At 44.5% G+C, this 19,082-nt stretch overlaps 1 protein-coding gene across 12 annotated transcripts in view; it reads left to right on the top strand.

The window, feature by feature from the left end:
• The window catches only part of tacc2 (transforming, acidic coiled-coil containing protein 2), a 39,803-nt gene that overhangs the window by 6,190 nt on the left and 14,531 nt on the right, over positions 1-19,082 (top strand). For 9 of the 12 annotated variants that reach the window (XR_003671852.1, XM_028423980.1, XM_028423979.1 and 6 more), the window contains 4 exons: positions 620-724; positions 1,937-7,792; positions 8,443-9,078; positions 12,692-12,925. Coding sequence is in view for 11 of the 12 variants with exons in the window: in XM_028423980.1 (XP_028279781.1) it covers positions 620-724; positions 1,937-7,792; positions 8,443-9,078; positions 12,692-12,925 (6,831 nt within the window). In the remaining variant the exon portion in view is untranslated. The remainder of the gene's footprint in view (positions 1-619; positions 725-1,936; positions 7,793-8,442; positions 9,079-12,691; positions 12,926-19,082) is intronic. The other 3 variants (XM_028423975.1, XM_028423981.1, XM_028423984.1) reach the window with 2 other exon arrangements.

Raw genomic sequence — 19,082 nt, 5'->3', positions numbered from 1 at the left:
TTTTAATGTGAGTCAAGATTCACTTTGCTGTGTAATGACACGTGGCTGAACCTCTTTGGAAGAAGAAAAACTAGTTTTTTGTTTTTACTGAGGAAACATGTATCCTATAAATAGCTGCAGCTGTTTGGTTTCCTTGTGTACTTCCTGCAGTATAATCTGTGTTAAATGATTATTAAATTGAAATTTTCTCACTTGGTGGTCATACAGATTCACAAGTGCAGTCTTTTCAGGCAAGAGCATGAAAAATCTCTTTAAAGGTGATGGCAGATGTTTCAGGACTGTCAATCAATTTGTGACCACACAGTCCTGTTGAAACTAATTTTTACTTTTTAATAAGTGAAAACTTTTTTCCCTCAACATCTTGTTGTGTTCTATATTGTATTTGTTCCTACTGAGGGTTATGTCAGGACTGGAAAAGTGTAAAGATGCAGGTTCCTGATCAATATTATGTAATAATTTTATTATTCATATCAATGAACTTGATATGGATTGTGCTTTCTTTTGTCAGACAAAAGCACATTTATGCAACTTACACTGTGAAGATGGAAGTTAGTCTGATATTGATTTGCTGCATGTGTCAATGTGTGTGTGTGTGTGTGTGTGTGTGGGTCTGTGTTAGCAGAAATAGCTCAGGCGACAGGAAATGTGAGCAGGCGAACCCCCTGCTGGCGAGCCTGCCGCATCACATGGAAGTCAGTCGACCACCGGTGGTCCTAGATACAAGGTAGAGTCAGCATGATGTGGGATAACTGCCATGAGAGTGTGTGGGATGACAAAGAGTGAAACCAGGGAGCATGGAGTGCAACGGAAAGATGTGAGGGTGATCTAATGTTTCTAACGTACACTCAAATAGGATGTGTGTCACTGTGTGATGGTTACTGTTGAAGCAGACTTGGCTGGATGTGCGTTTTAATTGCTGTCGTCATGCTTTGGTGATTGACTGTACTTTTGTCTGAGGGCTGAAATTAATCACACTAATTTGCTTTTAGACTTGAACCCAACATAGTGTGACAATAAAAATTATGATTTCTTGTAAAACTGTGAATCTGAATAAAATAATTGTCCAGACTTTCACTGGACTGATTTATGAAAGTTTGCAGGAAGGACAGATACAGTCTGTTCCACTTCAGGCAGAGGCAGGCAGCAGCTTGTTGCGTAGGAAAACCTGCCAGCTGTTTGCTGCTCCGCCCTTCAGTAAGGAGTGCCAGGTGAAGGCTTGGGTGGCAGGTTGGTGTTGTGAGGGCAAAGATTGTGTTTATAAGGAATAACTTTATGAAGCACTATCCAATCACAGCTTAGTGATGTTACTTATCACTTTATTCATGTTCATCTGCAATGTTAGAAAAATGCAAAGGACATGCAGGGCAGATGTGTAGAGAAGATTTCGATGAGTGCATGAGAAGAAGCCGAGGTTATCTTATGACTAAATGATGATGATGGATCTATACTGTACTTTCAGGCAGTCTAATGATTAAGCTGGTCATGTGCTGCCCTTTCCTGTAATGCCAGTTAATGACTTACAGTGACTCAGCTATTATAGCCTATCTGCTAAACTATGTTAGCTGTGTGCTGGAGGTTTGGATGACAGTGTCTCTTTAAGATGAGCATCTTTATTTGTGCTAATGTAACATCTGTAGTGCTGTTTGTTTTTAATGTCATAATAATATAACTACAAACTGCAAAATCAGGGTTTTTAGTGAATCTGAAAATTTGCATAAATGTGTGAAATGCCTGAATAAATAATGTTTCGGTGTGTGTGAACAGAGCCTCCTGTTCAATAACACTCATATGTTTGGGGTGTTGCACACCTCCAGCACTGTGTGCATATCACTGAGAGCTGCGCCTGAGCATGTGCTTCTCCGCTCTGTGGCATGGTGGAATGAGCAGCTGTCTGCCTGCCATAGATCTAACTTTGTCACCCTTACCCTTGCCTCAGGCCTCATGGCTGTGACCCAGTTATCACAGAAACCCAGCCTTCACCTCAGCCTGCTGCCACACCTTACCCGGGCAGCCGACCCCCGTGCCCTACCACGTCCTCGTTCTTAGACCAGGAGCTCCAAGACGCCCTCCAGGAATGTGAAGAGCAAATGGCGTCACTGGGCATACTTACTCCTCACCCCTCGCCCGAGATGGTTAATGATGTAGGGAAGACAACTGGAGAAGTGATGGTTAATAGGTCCAGTGACTCATTGTCACCGCCTCCAATCGCAGCCCAGCTGGGACATAGCAACGGGGGCCATGGAAACAGGAGTACACATGGAAACAGTGAGGCAGCAAACAGTCCAATGGACACAGTTGTGTTTAGTTTCAGGAATTACATACTGGGCACAGAGAATAACATTGAGGCCACAGAGACGGAGGCTGAAGCAGCTCAGAGTCTGGATAAATGTTCAGACATGAAGCCAGAAAAAGAAACTAAAGCGGCTGAACAGAAGCAAACGCCCCTGCATATACAATTAGAAAAGGCAACAGATTCATTTAAAGAACCAACAACACAAGCTGTGTTCAGTAAGCAGAACCATGATCTGAAAACAGCTAGCGAGGAAAGTAACACTCCAGATTGTAATAAGGTGGGTAGGAAGAAGAGTAAGAAAATCAGTCAAAGTAATGAGTCCAGTATTAACACTGGTATACCTGAAGCAAAGGGAGATTATTCATTTATGGAAACAACAGATTGTGGCACTCATTTAAAGGATAAAGACACATTGTTAGAGGCCGAGGCAGGAAGAGGCCAACACACAGAGGGGACTCAGTCAAAAACAGAGAAACAGACGAGAGACAAACAGCCAGAGCAGAACAAAGAGGCAAAGAAAAAGAAGCACAGGAAGAAGAAAAAGATGGAAAGGGGCACAGGGACTGAACTGAAAGCTAAGGCAGTAGTGCAGTCGGAAAAAGATGTGCAAGAGGTGTTACTCACAGATGCAAAAAGTCACAGAGAATCACCAGCTGATGTAGTTTCACTGCCGGACACTCAGTCTGTGATTTATGGGGAAGAGCCTGATAAAAGGTTCGATTACATGCAGCAACTGAGTCCTGAGGGAAAGCCCTACTACTCCAACCCCCAGCTATCGCCCTCTCATAGCGGGGAGGATCATCTTACCACCCCCGCCTGTTCACCTGTGTCCAGCCAGGCTCTTACACAGGCGCCTCATCAGTCAGATAACCACAACCATATGGATACCCCAAGTAGCATGAATCACAGCTCCAGTGAAAGCCCACAGAGGGAGCAACATGTAACCGGAGGTGAAACCAATAACCAAACTGCACCCATGACAGATGTCCAAACTGCAGTTATCTGCCCAGCTAGTGGTAAGAGCTCAGATGCACAAACAGAGGAGGCTACAGTTACCACAGAAGCAAAAATACTCACACAGAAGAATCAGAGCCTGCTCTTTCACAGCCAAACTTGTGTGGGAGAGAGCTGCGTGGAGAGTGCCCTTGAACAGGCTTCGGTGGTGGTTAGTGCGTTGCCACTGACAACACCCACACTGCCAAAACTGATAGAAAGCAAGAGAGAGGGAGAAAGCATTAGGAGTGATTCACCGGAGAGAGTAGCTACTGTAGCAGTTGCAGAGAGTGAGAAAGGAGTAGGAGAAAAAAAATTGACAGGAATAAAAAAGTGCCCGAGCACTGCAGATGGAGAGAGAGACAAAGACCTGGACAACATCCCTCAGCTTTCATTAATCTGTTCACAGAGAAAATGCTCGCTTGCATTCTCAGCCAAAGAGGGACAGCCTGAGAAAAGCTGCAGCAGCGAAATGCCTCACAACTCGGCTGAGCCTGAAATTAAGGGACCGGGAGAGACAACAGCTCGCAGCTCCGACACAGAGATTTTCCCTGCTGATGAGGGAGACACAGAGAAGGAGACAGCACGTATAGAAGCTTGTATCAATACTTCTCTCCTTGGTCTCCTCTCTGATCCGGATTGTAAGGATCACAGTGCTGTGCTATTGGGAGGAGGAGGAGGAGGAGGAGGAGGAGGAGGAGGAGGAGAAAGAGAAGAAGGAGGACTGGTTATAGAGCACAGTTCATTCAGCCAGCCAGGAGGCTCTGCTAGTGGGGTGTCATCAGCTGAGAGTGAAACGTGTCCGCCCACCGATGTTGCCGAGTCACAGCTGAAGTCACAGAGCCGAAAGGAGATAATTTCTACCGTCCCTGAGAGCATCTGCACTGAACAGGACCGTCTCTTGCGTCCCTGCCAGGAGCAGGGTAGCGCAGCAGTTTCACCTCTCCCTGCTCCCACTGAACAGAGCCCCCGCAATACAAATGGAAGGATCGGTGCTGAACAGAATTTAACGTCCAAGGAAGGGCTGTCTTTGGGATGCACTTGTGAGGAGTGGTCCATCGGAGAAAGAGACTGCAGCCAAGTCTTCCCGTCTTCACTCACACATCAGCCTTCTCGACAAATCTCAGACAAGCTGCAAGCAGACAACAATCAACAGGTTCAACTGAGTAGCACAACAGAGGAAAGGACACCCAGAAGTGCCGCTGAGTTCCAGTCCCTGAGCATCAGCAGCAGCCCTGCTATGTCTGGAGTGGGTGTGTGTGCATGTGACAGCAGTAGAGGTAGCAACAGAGTTCACTTTGCAGACGGTGTGAAGGGAAGCTCCTCTTTGGATCTCAAAAACATGTCGGTGTCGGCGTCTCTGCCTCCCCTGATGGTTCATGAGAGTTTGTATCATCCGGTTGTTGAAGCCAGCTACACCTTCCCGGAGTTTCTCCGCTTGAATAAGCCAGAAATCCCCACAAATCCAGCTCCTGCCAACGATGAAGCAGCAATATGGAGCTCAACTGACTGTCAAAAGCCACAGAAGGATGTCCAACTGGATAACAAAAATGCAGGGACTGAAAATTTACTGAACATTGGCATAGATCACACAGGTAACCTGGAGACAAACACTGTAGATTTATCGTCGGCAGCTGAGACCTGTTCAGAACAGCTTCCATGTCCTACTGATGATCAACCAGCAGGAAGTATCATATCTGAGACAGAGAAGGGTGAGATGGAAACACAGAAAGGTGCTGAAAATATGTGTTCTTTAAAGGAGAAAGATTCTGAGGACATAGATGGTGAGTCTAACGTCTCAGCTAAGAAGGACCAGAGTCAGATATCTCATTTAATTAGTGATAACATTGTTCAGGAAGAAAATGAAAAGAACCACGATCCTCTCTCCTCGAGTTGTGTGCTTCCAGCTGACGATGCTACCTGCAAGCCTGTGTGCGATGTCTCCACTGATGAAGCTGTAACTCCACCCTGTGCATCCTCTCCTCAGACAGTGCAGAGTGACCCTGGTTATCCTCCAACCCAGTTAGATGAAACACCTCTTAGTGGACTAGATGACACAGATCTCATGAAGGCTAGTGATTGTGCTGAATACGCAGCTGACTCTGCTGATCTGACAAAGGATGATTCTGCAACGTCTGATGTGACAGCCTCTGACCAGTCGAGTTCGGTTATCGGGCGGAGTGTCAGTAATCCCGTGTGTGTGCTCAGGCCTCCCGGCCCAATGTTGAGTCACTTGGAGTTTATTAGTGACTGTGATGTATCTCTGCCTGAGCTGATGGACACCTGTGGTGCTGCTGCTGATGTCTCTCCTGTATCCAAAGAGGTGAATGGATATAACAACAAAGAAACAACCCAAGATCTGAAGTACAGTGATGTTAAAACAGATGAAAATGATGCTGTGGAGCTTGTGTCAAAAAATGTAGATATTTTATCTAATTGCGAAGAAGATGTGCCTCCCCTTACTCCGCCTTCCACTGCTGTTGCTAAGGATGAATGTGCGCCAGACTCTATGAGCACTGAACCTGTTGTTTGTGAAGCATCCATTAGGGATGACCTCATAAATGTCAGCTGCCCACTGATCTCTGATCTGCCTCGTAATGACATTGAACAGGACAATAGGAAAGAAACGCTTGAGACTGGAGATCAGACATCTATGCCATTTGAAAAAGACAAGAAACAGGTCGAAGAGGGAACAATGGCAAATAATCAAAAGGAAGCAGGAGACAGCAGCAAGCAGCAGACAGGAAAGACGGGCACAGCCCCACAACAGAGTAATGGAGCAGATAAAAAAACTGTCGTAAAAGAAACTGGAGCTCTGCAGCCACCAGATGAACATAAAGTACAGAGGGCTGACCCACCAAGGGAAATAAAGAAGGAAGGAGAAAGGAAGAGCAGTTTTACAGTTAACAATGAGACAGAAGCTTCTTCCTTGTCTCTCAGCAGACTTTCAGGGTCATCTGGGGACATGGTGTGTGCTGAGGTCGAGTCTAGTAGTGAAATTCAGACTGCTTATGACAAGCGCCAAGCTCTGACAGCAGCACTGGAATGCAGCTCTGACACCGTCACTGCACCAGATTTGAGTACAGGCCAGTTGCAGTCCACATCAGACCCAAACAGATTTGCTCAGCAACAGCAGCAACAGCAGCAGCCGCAACCAGGGACCAGACATCCCACAGAGGAATTGCCCGGTGGCTGTCTACAGGAGGAAGAAAAGGCTGAGCACAGTCTGAACCAAGCTGCCGTTATTCCAGGAGGGAAAGGGGCAGCAGCAGAGAATGGCTTTTGTCAGTCAGAAAGCAAGGATGAGGTGGTGTGTGATGACAGCAGTGGGAGGGAAGGAGTGAAGGGTTCAGAGAAAGGCGAGGTTTCAGCAGGGGTTGATGGGTTTAATGCGCCGTCTTACCTTGCCAGTGATTTAAATGAGACAGTGAGCAGTGCTGAGAGGAGTGTTTCACCTGACACAGGGATGGTAACAGCCTGCTCTCATGTAGGTGAGACAAGACAGGAGACAGATGAGAAGGAGTTCGGGTTAGGTGGGTCACATGCAGGTTTAATGCCAGGCTCTGAGTGTGTGAGTAATCTAGGTGGTAAAGGTCAGCAAAAAAGTAATCTATTAGCTGCCTGTCAAGACCAGCATGAAAAATCTGAGACAGCAGAGAACAGTGAAGTATCTGTTGAGTCTGCTTCACAGCAACATGAGACTTCACAAATGTCTCTGTCATCAAAGGTCAGTACAGATCGTCCTGACATGCAGGCAGATGTTCCTCTCATTGCAAACCAAGCGGAGGAAATTCATACAAGCATTTCAAGCTCTGAGGAAAAGGATTTCAGGGATGCCAAGGCTGTGAAAAGCACTGACACTGAGGAGTGTGAAATTCAGCATACAGTGTGCAAACCTCTTCAGCTACGAAGCTCCAATAAAACCTCCGCTACACAAAGCAGCCCAGTAGCACAAACAGCCATAAAAGGCCCTGATGTTAAGGAGATCGCAAAAGAAGATAAAGCAGCTTTGGGTGAAGGGAAAGTTAGCAGCCAGGGGACGGACCAAAGCGAGATAGAAGACAATGTCGCAGCAGAAAAGCAGGGGGTTGTCAATTTAACCGGCCTTCTTCAGAGTGGAGTGTCACAAAACAACACAGACACTGCTGTCTGCCACTCTGAGACGAGCAGTGGCCTTTCTAAGCAAAATAACACTGATATGACAGCCCCACCTGTTGCCTTGTCAAGGTGTCCGGACGATGACCCACATGTAGCCCAGGCAAAGAAACCAGGTGATCGGATGTTATTGTCAAAGCCCCAGGATGATATTGTGGTAAACACTATTGTCACTGCTTCTCAGTGTGAGGAAAAATCACCTGAAAAAAGTCCGGTCTGCAACACCACATCTGAACAAGTGATTGTAAAGGCTGAACCAGAACCAGAACCAGAAACAAACTGGATAAAAGCACTGAAAGAAGCTGCTTCCCAATCTCAGAGTGAACAAGAGAATATGGTGGATACCACAAGGTAAACACTACAGCATGTGTGTGTGTGTGTGTGGCAAAATAAATGAGTAAGAACTGCTGATTGGAGGAGTACACACACGCCTTAACTTTTAAAGGTCAGAAAAGGTCATCAGTCAATGTATTACACAGATTCGCCTGGTAGCATATCATCACATGTGAGAAAGGAAAAAGATTAGAGTTGGTCAGAACTGTTATATTTCCATAAGATGTAGCTCAGAGATGTTCTGTGCATAGCATTCAGTATTTTTTTTGTCTTTTGTCTTATATTCCAATGAGCCCTGCACCGATTAATATGAATGAGGATGTTAACACAGAGCAGCACTTGTATTAACTGGAGCTCGGGTCAGAAGACTGTGCCAGTGTTGAGGTCTGATGGAAGTAATGCAGCTCTTTATATTCAAACGGTGACATCAGCTGTGACATCGTCCCTGTTCTCCAGAGAAAGAATAAGCCTTTTCATACACAAAACGCACAGTTCAACACCATGCAACAATACACGTACCTAAAGTATTTCTGCACACTTGTAAGACACATGTTCCTGTTTTGCCATATAAGTACACACATTTGTGATTTGTCAGTCATTCCTTGAGCATGTGCTGTAAACAAAACAACAAATCCCCCAACCCCCTCTTCTTCTATTGTTTTTTGCAGACCCCTCCCATCTCTGGAGCCTCCACAGTTGGAGTTTCTGACTCCAACTGAGGAGATAGCTACTCCTCTGAGACAAGAGGAGATCCCAGAAGTAGAGCAAGCTGCAGAAAAGACGACGGCAGAGATCCCATCTCTAAGTGTTGTGAAGAAGCCAGTGGACCTTCCTGAACCTTTGAAGAAGACAACAGATCTCCTTGAACCAACACAGCAGAAAACAGAGCCCACAGACAGCATAGAAGCAGATCCTCCAGAAGAAACAAAAACAAGCGAGCTCCCAGAACCAACCAAGAAAGAAGAAGAAGAGCCTTCAGACGAGGTTGAAGAGCTGAAAAGTCAACCAGTGACTTCGCAAAAAGCAGAGGAGCAGGCTGAAGTATTAGAACCAACACAAAATACAGAGGAGACGCCAGAATCAACCAAATGTGAAGTAGGTTTCATAGAACCAACAAAGAATGAAGAACCAGAGCCAATAAACAAGACAACAGAGTCCCTACAGCCAGACACAAAGCTCGTTAGTGAGGAGCTAGTGGAAAAACCAGCAGAGGTCCCACCTGTGGAGCCATTTACAGTCCCAGCTGAGAAAACTGCAGAGACAGAGACAGTCCAGGATCCTCCTGCAGAGCTACAGGACAGTGGGTGAGTGTCTTTGAGGATTTATACACTATCAAATACAAACATTCTATAGCAGGCCCATTGTTTTCCTGTTTCTAGATTATTCAGGGTTTGGATTAAAGAAGACATGATCCTATTATCCCTGATTGACTGAAATCTAGGGATGTCTTTGTCAATCTGAACAACCTACATTACTTTACAGTGCTATTAAAGCAGCTACGGTATTTGTTAAAATCCAGACTCTCAGGGCGACATTATGCTTTACAGCTCAGCAGTTCACACACTGCACTTCCTGTCACACATCTAAAATGGATTTCCAGGAGTTTGGTGGCTGTGTTTGGATTTCAGGCATTCGGGGGCGTCTGGTAGGCTGTTTCTGTCTACAGCAGTTTAACAGTGTCTGACTAGACGAATGGGCAGTAGTCTCACAGATTTGCACTGCTTGATGTAATAGCAGTGGACCCTTCATGTTGTTAAAACGTCTAACTATGTTAAATACACATAGTAAATCAGCATGTCGCTCAGTTCGACCTCCATGTGGGCGCGCAGTATTTATTTTAGCTTTTTAACAGCTCTTGCTGGATTTACTTCCCACATATTTCATTCTTTTACTGAAAATGTTCATTTGTCATGAAAGTGTGAAATTATCCTGTTAAAACAGGGTAGATCTCAGACTGCTGTCTTAGTTATCTCATTTGTCATTCACTGCTGCGTGCCAAGAGCCATCCACATGCCAGAGTAGCACATGCTGCCTGTCAGTCTCAACACTTGTCCCATCACTGCTGTTGGAGACATACACCCTCATCCAGAGTTGTAAAGAGGACGACCGGCACTGCTTTTCCCCTTGTTTTCATCAAAAGATAAAGTTACACTTGCATACATGTGGCAGAGACAGAAATGCGACAGCACAGCCGATGAAGTGTGCGTCTGTGTGTACATGTGTCTCTTTTTTTCCCTCCGCCCCCCAGAGGCTGTCCTAGCTGTCAGTCCTGCTCAGTCTACACGGCTTTGTGAACTGAAGCCTGTAGTGGGAGGAATTTGGGCAGGCACTCGGCCCCACTGAAGTCATTTGCACAGACCAGACAGAGTGGAACAAAAGCCAGGGTTCAGGGAAACACTTGAGCATGTGCTGCGCGTGTGTGTGTATGACAGAGTCGGTCCCAGACAGGCAGACGGGAGAGCAACCAAGACATTGGGAGTATAGCAGGCACCCAGCAGAAGTTATTACGACCGCTTACTGTAGTTACCTCTGTAAGTCGTGTGATGGATTCATCCATGGCTGAAATCTGGGTGAGTTGACAGAAAGTAGCTGTTTTCCTTTTTGCGTGTGTCTGTGGTGAGTGTTTGTGTCTAAGTCTTTCCAGGTGGATGCAGCAGATGGTCTGTAGGTAACTAGTGCTAATTACACTCTGCCACTGCTGACCTCACCAGATGGGTTGAAGGGAGGGACAAATAGAAAGACGAAGGGGGACAGAAGGCTTACCCGAAACTAAGTTATGAAATGAACGGCATACCGCCTCCTTCTTTTTTTTTTAATGTAACATGTTAGAGCATGTTGTGCTCCATTCTTTCTGACAGATGGCAAAAACTCTCCTGAGTAAATCTAACTATTAACTACTGTTTGTGAGCTTTCCAGATCTCCTGTTGGAGTGGTGAAAACAAGCTTTCAGAAATAAAAGCTAACTGGGAAACTGGGAATTGTTGTGACTGTTTAGATTGGTATGTAGTATGTTCCTTGTCTGTGTTTTTTGAAGTTAAAAAGGAAGTAGGATGTGCTGTAGCCCACACTGTACTGTAAATAGTCTAGTTGCCATGGCGATTGTAGGTTCATTTGCCTTTTGCAAGCACCAGTGTAGTGGCTGAACTCCATGTGTTCAGCAACTCCAGCCTGCTTTTAAGTAATAGTTCCATCTTAGTAGTGACAGAAGTGTGTTGGGTAATTTATACTAGATGCTTTGTAACATATATACAATGTGGAGTGTGTGTGTGTGTGTGTGTGTGAGTGAGAGGCAAGGTTTGACTTCACAGTTGGCTGCAGCACAGAAATGGTCCGCCCCTTATTACAACATTTACAGAAACGCTGCACACTGCACCTTCAGCTGGTTTTATTTACAGCTCTCCATGTAGCATTAAACTGCCTGGACCTGGTGTGCTTCAAGTCCAGCCGTTTTCTGTTAGGTACCTTAAATATATGTATAGAGATGGCTCAAATACTGTCAGGTTGGTTACCTGGACAACAAACTAATGGATCTCTTGTCATATGTGGGTTCATTTTGAGCTGCCTGTGAGGTGTCCTTGAGCAATGCCCGGCACACAGATGAATTACTGTTGGTCGGCCTCCAGGTGTTAATGCCAGCTGTAATGTTTTGCTGTAAAAGAGCACATGTGCAGGATCTAATGTGTTGCATACAGAAAAGTTTTGCTACTTTGCACACATCATATCCAGAGGCAGGAATACACTGGAAATCTCCAGCTGTTGACCTGAGTGTATCCACCGCACTGAATCAGTGACTACACTCCTATTAGGCTTCTTTCATTTATCTGCCTGTTCCAGGACCTTTGTCCATCTATGGGGTGTTGATGAAGATTCTCAGTCATCCAGGTCATCATACGTAGAGAAGATTGAAGCAAGGCGTCTGGATTTGTAGAGTTTTCTAGAAGGGGGTCTTATGATATTTTGCTCAAACTATGTTGTGACTTGCTTGTGTCTATTTCCAGGCAGCCTGTGCCAAGTTGGCCACAGATGCTGACACATGTACAACTTTGGCCTGCTGGTGTAGGTTTCTGATCATGGATTTGTAGAGACAAGAATGAGAACAAATAAAAATTAAACTTAACATTGATGGTCCCTTATGCAACCAGCCTGCACCCATTAGAAAATTCTGTACATTTAATAATGGGAACCCTGGCAGGGTTTAGATGTAAACTCTAACTTGCTACGCCCTTAAGAAAAGCACACACCCTCATTAAATGTTATTAAGTTCTGACTTTACTGGACAGAGTAACAGAGCTGTGTTTGAGTCTGGGAGGGACTTTTAAAGTGCAGCTCAGGAGATGGTTGACTTGATGCCTGATTGCTCTAAATGTGTTTTAGTTGATGGAGGTATTGTGAAGCCCTTATGTTGTAGAAGGGGCTACTGGGTATTTTTAGAGCTAATCAGGAGCCATGCCCCAAGTGGGGAACAGCTGCTTGGGCGTCCATTGCTTTGCCTGTCAGATTAGAGAGCTACCACTCCTGATAAGACAGGCCTGGATCCGGTCCAAATCCACTCCACCAGGTGGTCACTGATGACAGAGCTGGTGTTCCTTAAACAGGCTACGTCCCTGCAGAGGACAGGTCAGGCAGGCATGGACTATATCATGTTAGGGGAGTTACACTTTTAGTTTCATGTGATTTAATTGTTGACGCGTACCTAGGATGGTGGTAGTGGGCCTTTTATTTTTTAAGTCACTGCTAGGTTTAGGTGAGGGCACAGAGGAGAGCGCTCTGCCTTTCTCTGCTTCGAGGTAAGTTGCCTTAATGGGACGTGCGTACACGGATATGAAGCGAAAACTATGTGCATACCCTGAATCGCTGTGCTTGGTCTTTTTGTTTTGGTCTCTCTCTCTTAATGTTTTGTCTTCCCTCCCCCTGCAGGCCCTCCATTGCTGAGCAGGCAGAAAGACGTCACCCTGCCCCTGCCTCTCCTCCACCTCCTCAACACTTCCCCCCTCACCTCCAAGACACCGCCGAGTTCCCTACTCCCACACCCCTAACGAGTCACATCCCCAAAACTCTAACAACCCCACCTGCATCCCCCTGCCCTCCTCCTGCACCCAACCAGTGTGACGACCATTTCCCTGCTTCTGCACCCTGCCACGTCCCCTTCAGGTATGAGCATGTCACACTTCCTGAACCTGTTTTTTTATCAGTGTTGTGAATCTTCATTTACACTTTACAGTAGATTTATCCGGTTCTGACACTAGTCTCCTTAGACTGTGTCACGTAAAGCAGCCATATCCTTATCCTTTCACAGCTCAGGTCAAATGCAGCACGAAACTGGCCCACTGAATTAGCCTGCATGTCCTGCTTATCAGGTCACTTGGACAGGAAGTAAATTGAAATCTAATCATTTATGCTGTTTCCTTGTTCTGACTTAAAAGAAAGGTTCAGTTATTAATCATTTGTGCTGAGCTGTGAACCATTAGCAGGCAGTACAGTAGCAGTACCCAAATCTTATATTTAGATTAACATGACCTCATTGACTTGTTGTGTTTGTTTGCTTTAGTGGTGGTGGAGGTGGTTCTTATTACCTGTTTTGCAGCTGGCTCATGTTTCATAATTATCATGAAGTTAAAAAAAATCTTCATTAAATTCATTTGACTGAAACTGGAAAAACAAGAAGAACAGTTTGAAGTTAAAATGTGTACTTTTAAAAACAAGTGTTTCTTTATTATGGACACATGTGAAAGAGACTCATAGTGCTGAATGATCATCAGAGCTTTGTAGCATCGTTCTCATTGATGTGGGCTTTCTGGCCATAAATTAACTCATCTAGTTACGTCTTATTTTTCATATCTTTAGAGCAAATCATCTAACCTGCATCTAACACATTATTAGCATTAAGCAGCTACAGATCCAGCTAATTCTGTTAGAACTGGTGGAAACTGAACAGCTGCTCAGGGTGCTCCATATTCTGGCTGCACAAACCAGAAAGTTTCAATTCTTTTGTGCTTGCTGACTGGGGCACACACACACTGAACTATTATGAGTACTGGTAAGTAAAACACAGGCTAACTTGTGTCAGTGCTGAGTCCTATACATATACTGTGCCATTCTCATTTTCTTCTCTGCTATGTCAAAAACCCTCCCAAGTCTTCTTACTCCACTCATAAAATTACAGTATAGCACTGCTATGCACATTTACCACATGAACTCAAAGGAAATGGGATTTTCTAATGTGAACTTTGTGGTCATGGAAACTCAAATGCATACTGTGTAATTGTGGCTTGTTAATAAAGCAGAGGACTAAATGTATACATGAATATTTCAGCTGCAGTCTGCAGGATCAGGACCTCTGTTTTGTATTTTGCCTTATTTGTTGTAATTATAGCTCAAAGTTGCTGTTGTCAGAACACAGTGGTTTATATTCATTTCAGCAGTGGTGATGATGAATGAATGAGTTTAAATGGGAGTTTTTATATTGTACTTTTGGCATGCTTCCTCTGCTGATGATTTTCAGTGTTCCTCTGCAGCCTTTCTTGGCTTTGCAGTTTATTTCATAGATGTTATTTTGTTAGACGGAATGACTCAGCCTCTTTTATACGGCAGTGCTGTTTACAACCAGCAGAGGGGGCTTTCCCTTTTGCAGAATTCAGTCCCCATGTGGTTCTGCAAGCCTGTGCCTGCACTCTGCTGTCTTAATGCAGCAGTCGCCTGCAGACCTCAAAGTGCACCAGAGTCTACACATTTACTCTCGATTGATGTCAGCTAATGTTGCTTTATAGCTTTATAAACATTCACCTTGATCAGACAAGACTAGAATTATAAGAATGCCAGGCGAGCATAGTGTTGTTATATTATTTATGATACCTGTCAGGCCTGTTAGTACTGGGCAGCAGAGCATGCAGTGGGCTGAATATTCTGATTGGATGTCACAGATTGTCTTGTTTGCCTCCAGAAAAGCGGTCACTGCAGAAATCGGCACATTTTATTTTCTTTTTCCCAAATGATTCATTGTGTTGCATAGAGACACTGTAGCCTGCCTGTTTTTGTCTCAATAATATTTCAGTATAATGAATCTGTCAGTGTCTCCCACAGTTTATAAACATGCAGCTAACCAGTCTGCTCTTCCCATGCATTTACAATAATTTGTCATCATTCCAAGAACCTCCACGTTCTTCTGTTTGAGGAAAATATTTAAACAGATTTGTTTTTTTGTCTGTGGCAAATGTTCTCCTCACTATCTTGTTGAACCACACGACACACATCTGTGATTGAGAAAACAGGTTGATGGATGTCTAATCCTTCCAGCTTGTGCTATTTACCTTTAATGGTACATAGACAAAGATTGAATCTCAAAATATCTGAAAAGCTATAAATGCGGCTGAAAGTTGTTCATGAGCTCAATACAGCTTTTTTCTTATATGGAACACAAACAGGATTTTAAAAAGTGTGTTTCGGTGTGTATTGTTTACACACACAAAGAAAAATCTGTTGCCACAACTCTCACTAGTGTTGCCTCAGTTACACAACGTTTTTATATTTAAAAGAAATACAATCATATTTATTGTATCCACACAGCTTAGAAGCATCCACAGACTGGCTGCATGCATGTGGACTGTAGTGACCCTGTTTCTTCTTGAGTGCTGCTATGAATCTTTCAGAAAAACCTGCCACAGCCATATCTTCCAGTGCCTGAGTTCGTTGAATTTTTCATTTCATCACTTTCTGCAGTTCAGGCTGAAGTGCAAAGCTGCGCTCCAAAAGCCACAATGCAAAGAGGATGTTTACATCACAGTCAATACAATAGGTACAATAGGCTTGACACATATTCTACATGTTTTGCTGCCCTAGATACATACATGAGCTGGAATTAGGGGTGGGGGGGTGATTCAGTCGGCAAGAATCAATATGTGTTTCAGGCAGGGGTCTGTGTTAGGAGATGTAAAGTGGGCTGCCAGTTTTATGTGTCCCACTCTGCTTGTGAAACTACAACAAGCCCACCAGAGTCTAGAATCACATCAATACTCTTGACATCAGTTAATGGACTTTATGCTTACATGCAAACACACCCCACCCTTTTCTGATGGGGTGTTAGGTTTGTACACCGTGTTTTGTGTGTTTTGTCCAGGAACAGGAGATTTCAATCAGTTTTCTTCAGGCTGAGAGATGTGACACCTGAAACCTTAATACTGTGACTGTGTGCCTACAAGTCCTGCAGGCTCTGCTTATTGTAGTGTAGCCCTTCCTATTCCTCACTTTCCCATGAGTGCACAATAGCTTTATTCTTCTCATATTTCCAATGCCCCTCTTTCTATTTGTTTCTTGACAGGCAATAGGAAATTTGTTGAACCTGTTCCTCCTCCTATTTCTGTCCCTTAGGACACATGACTCTGTGTCTATCACCCAAAAAGGACTAAAAGAAAATGACACACAAGAGACACATGTCTAGACTCATCCGGGCATTGATGCAGTTCAAGGTTTGGGGAAAGTGTCGGTAAATGAGATCATCCACCCAACCTTCTGTCCTGGGATTCAGCACAGAGAATTACTAAATGAGGTGCTCAGATGTCAGAAGGCATATTGTCTTTTTAGCAAAGAATACACCACATCAGGGAAAAGATTTACATTTGAAAATATATATAAGCTATGACATCTTTATAAAATTAGACTTTTACACCTTAACTTTGCTGATTCAGGGTAACTGGCTGCCTTGGAGGAAAGAGACAGTGTGTTTCTCAGGGCCTATTGTTTACGTCAGGCATCCCTCTGGTTGGCTAAGCTGAGTGTTGGAAGCTTCCATTGTGTGAAAAGGAGGCACAAACATTACATTTTCACTATGCATGCTCACTGGGAGTGAGAGTGGGAACTCCTGGAAAATTCACAAGGTATGCTTATACCGTGGGAGGGAGGAAGAGCTGACACAGTGAGGGAGAAAGCGGCTGTTAATCTGAGTGGTTTAGGGGGTCTGCTATTGTCTGACTCCTGCATAGTGGCAGTGTAGCGAATGAAAAAACGCTGCTTGTCTTTTTAAAGGCACAGGAGGCTGGTGTTAGGGGAGAGAGTGGAGGAAAGAGGGGGGAGGGAGACAGTGAGAGTAGCAACACAGCTCAGCGATATCAGCAGCCAAACAGAGAAGAGGCACCACAGACGCACATGCAAGACAGCTGGATTTTTATTTTATCCCTTTTGTTTTGGATTATTTTCTGCTTTTCTTTCTTCCATATTGGAGATTTTAGTCCTCCTGGTGTTGCATCATTTTGCCACCAGATGAGAAGCAGAAATATTCCCAGCCTTGTAGAGGAGCACAGAGGATCGGGGATGCATCGCATAAAGTGAGGAGTCCTTAATCATCCACTGTTTTAGCCCCTGATGCGAGCAGAACTCGCTCATCCTCTGCATTGCAGCGCATTCCGCTCAACCGGTGCTCATCTCCTCCAAAACAAGCTGCCTGCCTCCTTTGCAAAGAAGAAGGGTTTTTTTTGTGGGGGAGAAGAGAGCAGGTGGATGTGGAGGGTGGCTGGAGAGCAGGAGCAGGCAGGGGGGGCTGGGGTGGTAGAGCTAGCTGAGGATGGGAGCCAACGAGTCCATGGAACAAGGACAGACCCCCTGTCCCTCTCAGGAACACATGTGAGTTTGACTTCATCTGCATTTACACAGCAAATCAAAAAAAGGAAAGGATCATCAGGAAAATGTATTGAAAAGCTGGAAGATTGTCATGTGTTGTTTTTATTTATTCACAACCTCGTCAATGCAAAATGCAGTAAATATTCATTTTGGATGCACAGTGATTATATTATGTCACCAGTGAGTAATGCTGTATAGCTCCATAACTGCAGCAATCTGTCAATGCAGCCTACTAGGCATGCCACTGTTGTTGTTGTTTGTTTTGTTGTTGATACAAATTAGGAGTGTGAGGTAAAATTGGAGCACGTGTGCAGCCACATGTGCATCAGTGTGCTTCAACTACAGCACAGCACGTATGGATATAATGTAATACCGCTTTCAGGAGAGTCTGTGGGACCCAGAATACACAGGTGCCGTAGGGAGCTGGTGGGGTGATGTTTTGTTCTGTGGGAAGGAGGACGAGACTGCCGCTCTGGGAGCAAGAGCTGGGGACTGTGTTGAAATAGAACACGCTGTGTGGGGGCGGATGATAACTCAGGAATATCAGCGGGTGAGAGATGGAGCAAGAGTGCTCTACTTTGTTTTATTTATATCTCAGACTCACTGTAGAACAAGAAACGGGGGGAAAAGAGGAGAGGGGTGGGGGGAAATGTACTCAATGTTTGTATGAAGAAATTAATGATTTATAGCAGATCAGGCTTTTGCTGCAGGAAAAGGTGAGCTAGCAGTTGTTCTCCCACAGGTGTGTCCACCATCCCAACCATTAATAATAAGGCTTTTACCAAAGTTGTGTAATACTGTCAAAAGCACTTACACTGTAAAAAGCATTCACACTTCAGGTCACTGCAGGCCTCTGATCCGGGAGTGTGAAGTGTTCATGCTTTAAGGACTGTTATTCTGAAAATGAGAGCACACATTGTGTTGTTGTCTGTATTTATTGAGAGGTTGGAGCAATGAATGATCTGATTAATCTAGGGTATTGCCTCCTTGCTGTCATTGTCTTTTAATGTGCCATCTGCTTGCAATCAGTCTTAGATTAGGCTAGATGAGGAATTACACTCAGATTATCTTAGTCTGACACACTTTTGTTATTGGCTTCTTTGTTTTGAGTCACTTCTTGGATGAAAGGATCCGGACCCCAGTTAAAAGAGACAGAAATTGCTGGAAGTTTGCTCAAAGAGCAAAGGGTCCAGAGGGATTCTCTGTGGGATTTCATTTGCTCAGGTTAAGGTTGTATAGAATAATATATTCTGTACATTTTGTTCGTGCTGCCACGTCACATCTGTGTAAACTGTGTAGGAAGACTGAATATAGGTTGTTTCACAGGGTGTGCATGATGTAATACTTGATATCCAGACACTCATTCATCAGAGGCTTGAAAGCACAGGAGCTCCCTCTATTGGCTTCTTTATCTGTCCCTTGTTGTATAGACCACACGTAGTACAACCCTGTGACAGAACACTTTCCTTTTTTGTGTGTATTGTTAAGATTAATTCTGCTTTAATTGATACATAAAATAAATAAATACATCGTTGCTTTATCATCGACAAATGTACAGTTTATTGAGCTGGCACATCACAGTCAGACAAGCAGCAGATCCCTTAATCTCAAAACAGTGGAGCATAAATCAACCTGACTGCTGGATGAGGAAAAGATATCAAAGAGATGAGGAGATGTATAGACACAGTGGAAGGTGAGA

This window comes from Parambassis ranga, chromosome 15 (assembly GCF_900634625.1).
Source record: "Parambassis ranga chromosome 15, fParRan2.1, whole genome shotgun sequence".
NCBI lineage: Eukaryota > Metazoa > Chordata > Actinopteri > Ambassidae > Parambassis > Parambassis ranga.
This window is presented reverse-complemented; position numbering and strand designations above follow the sequence as displayed.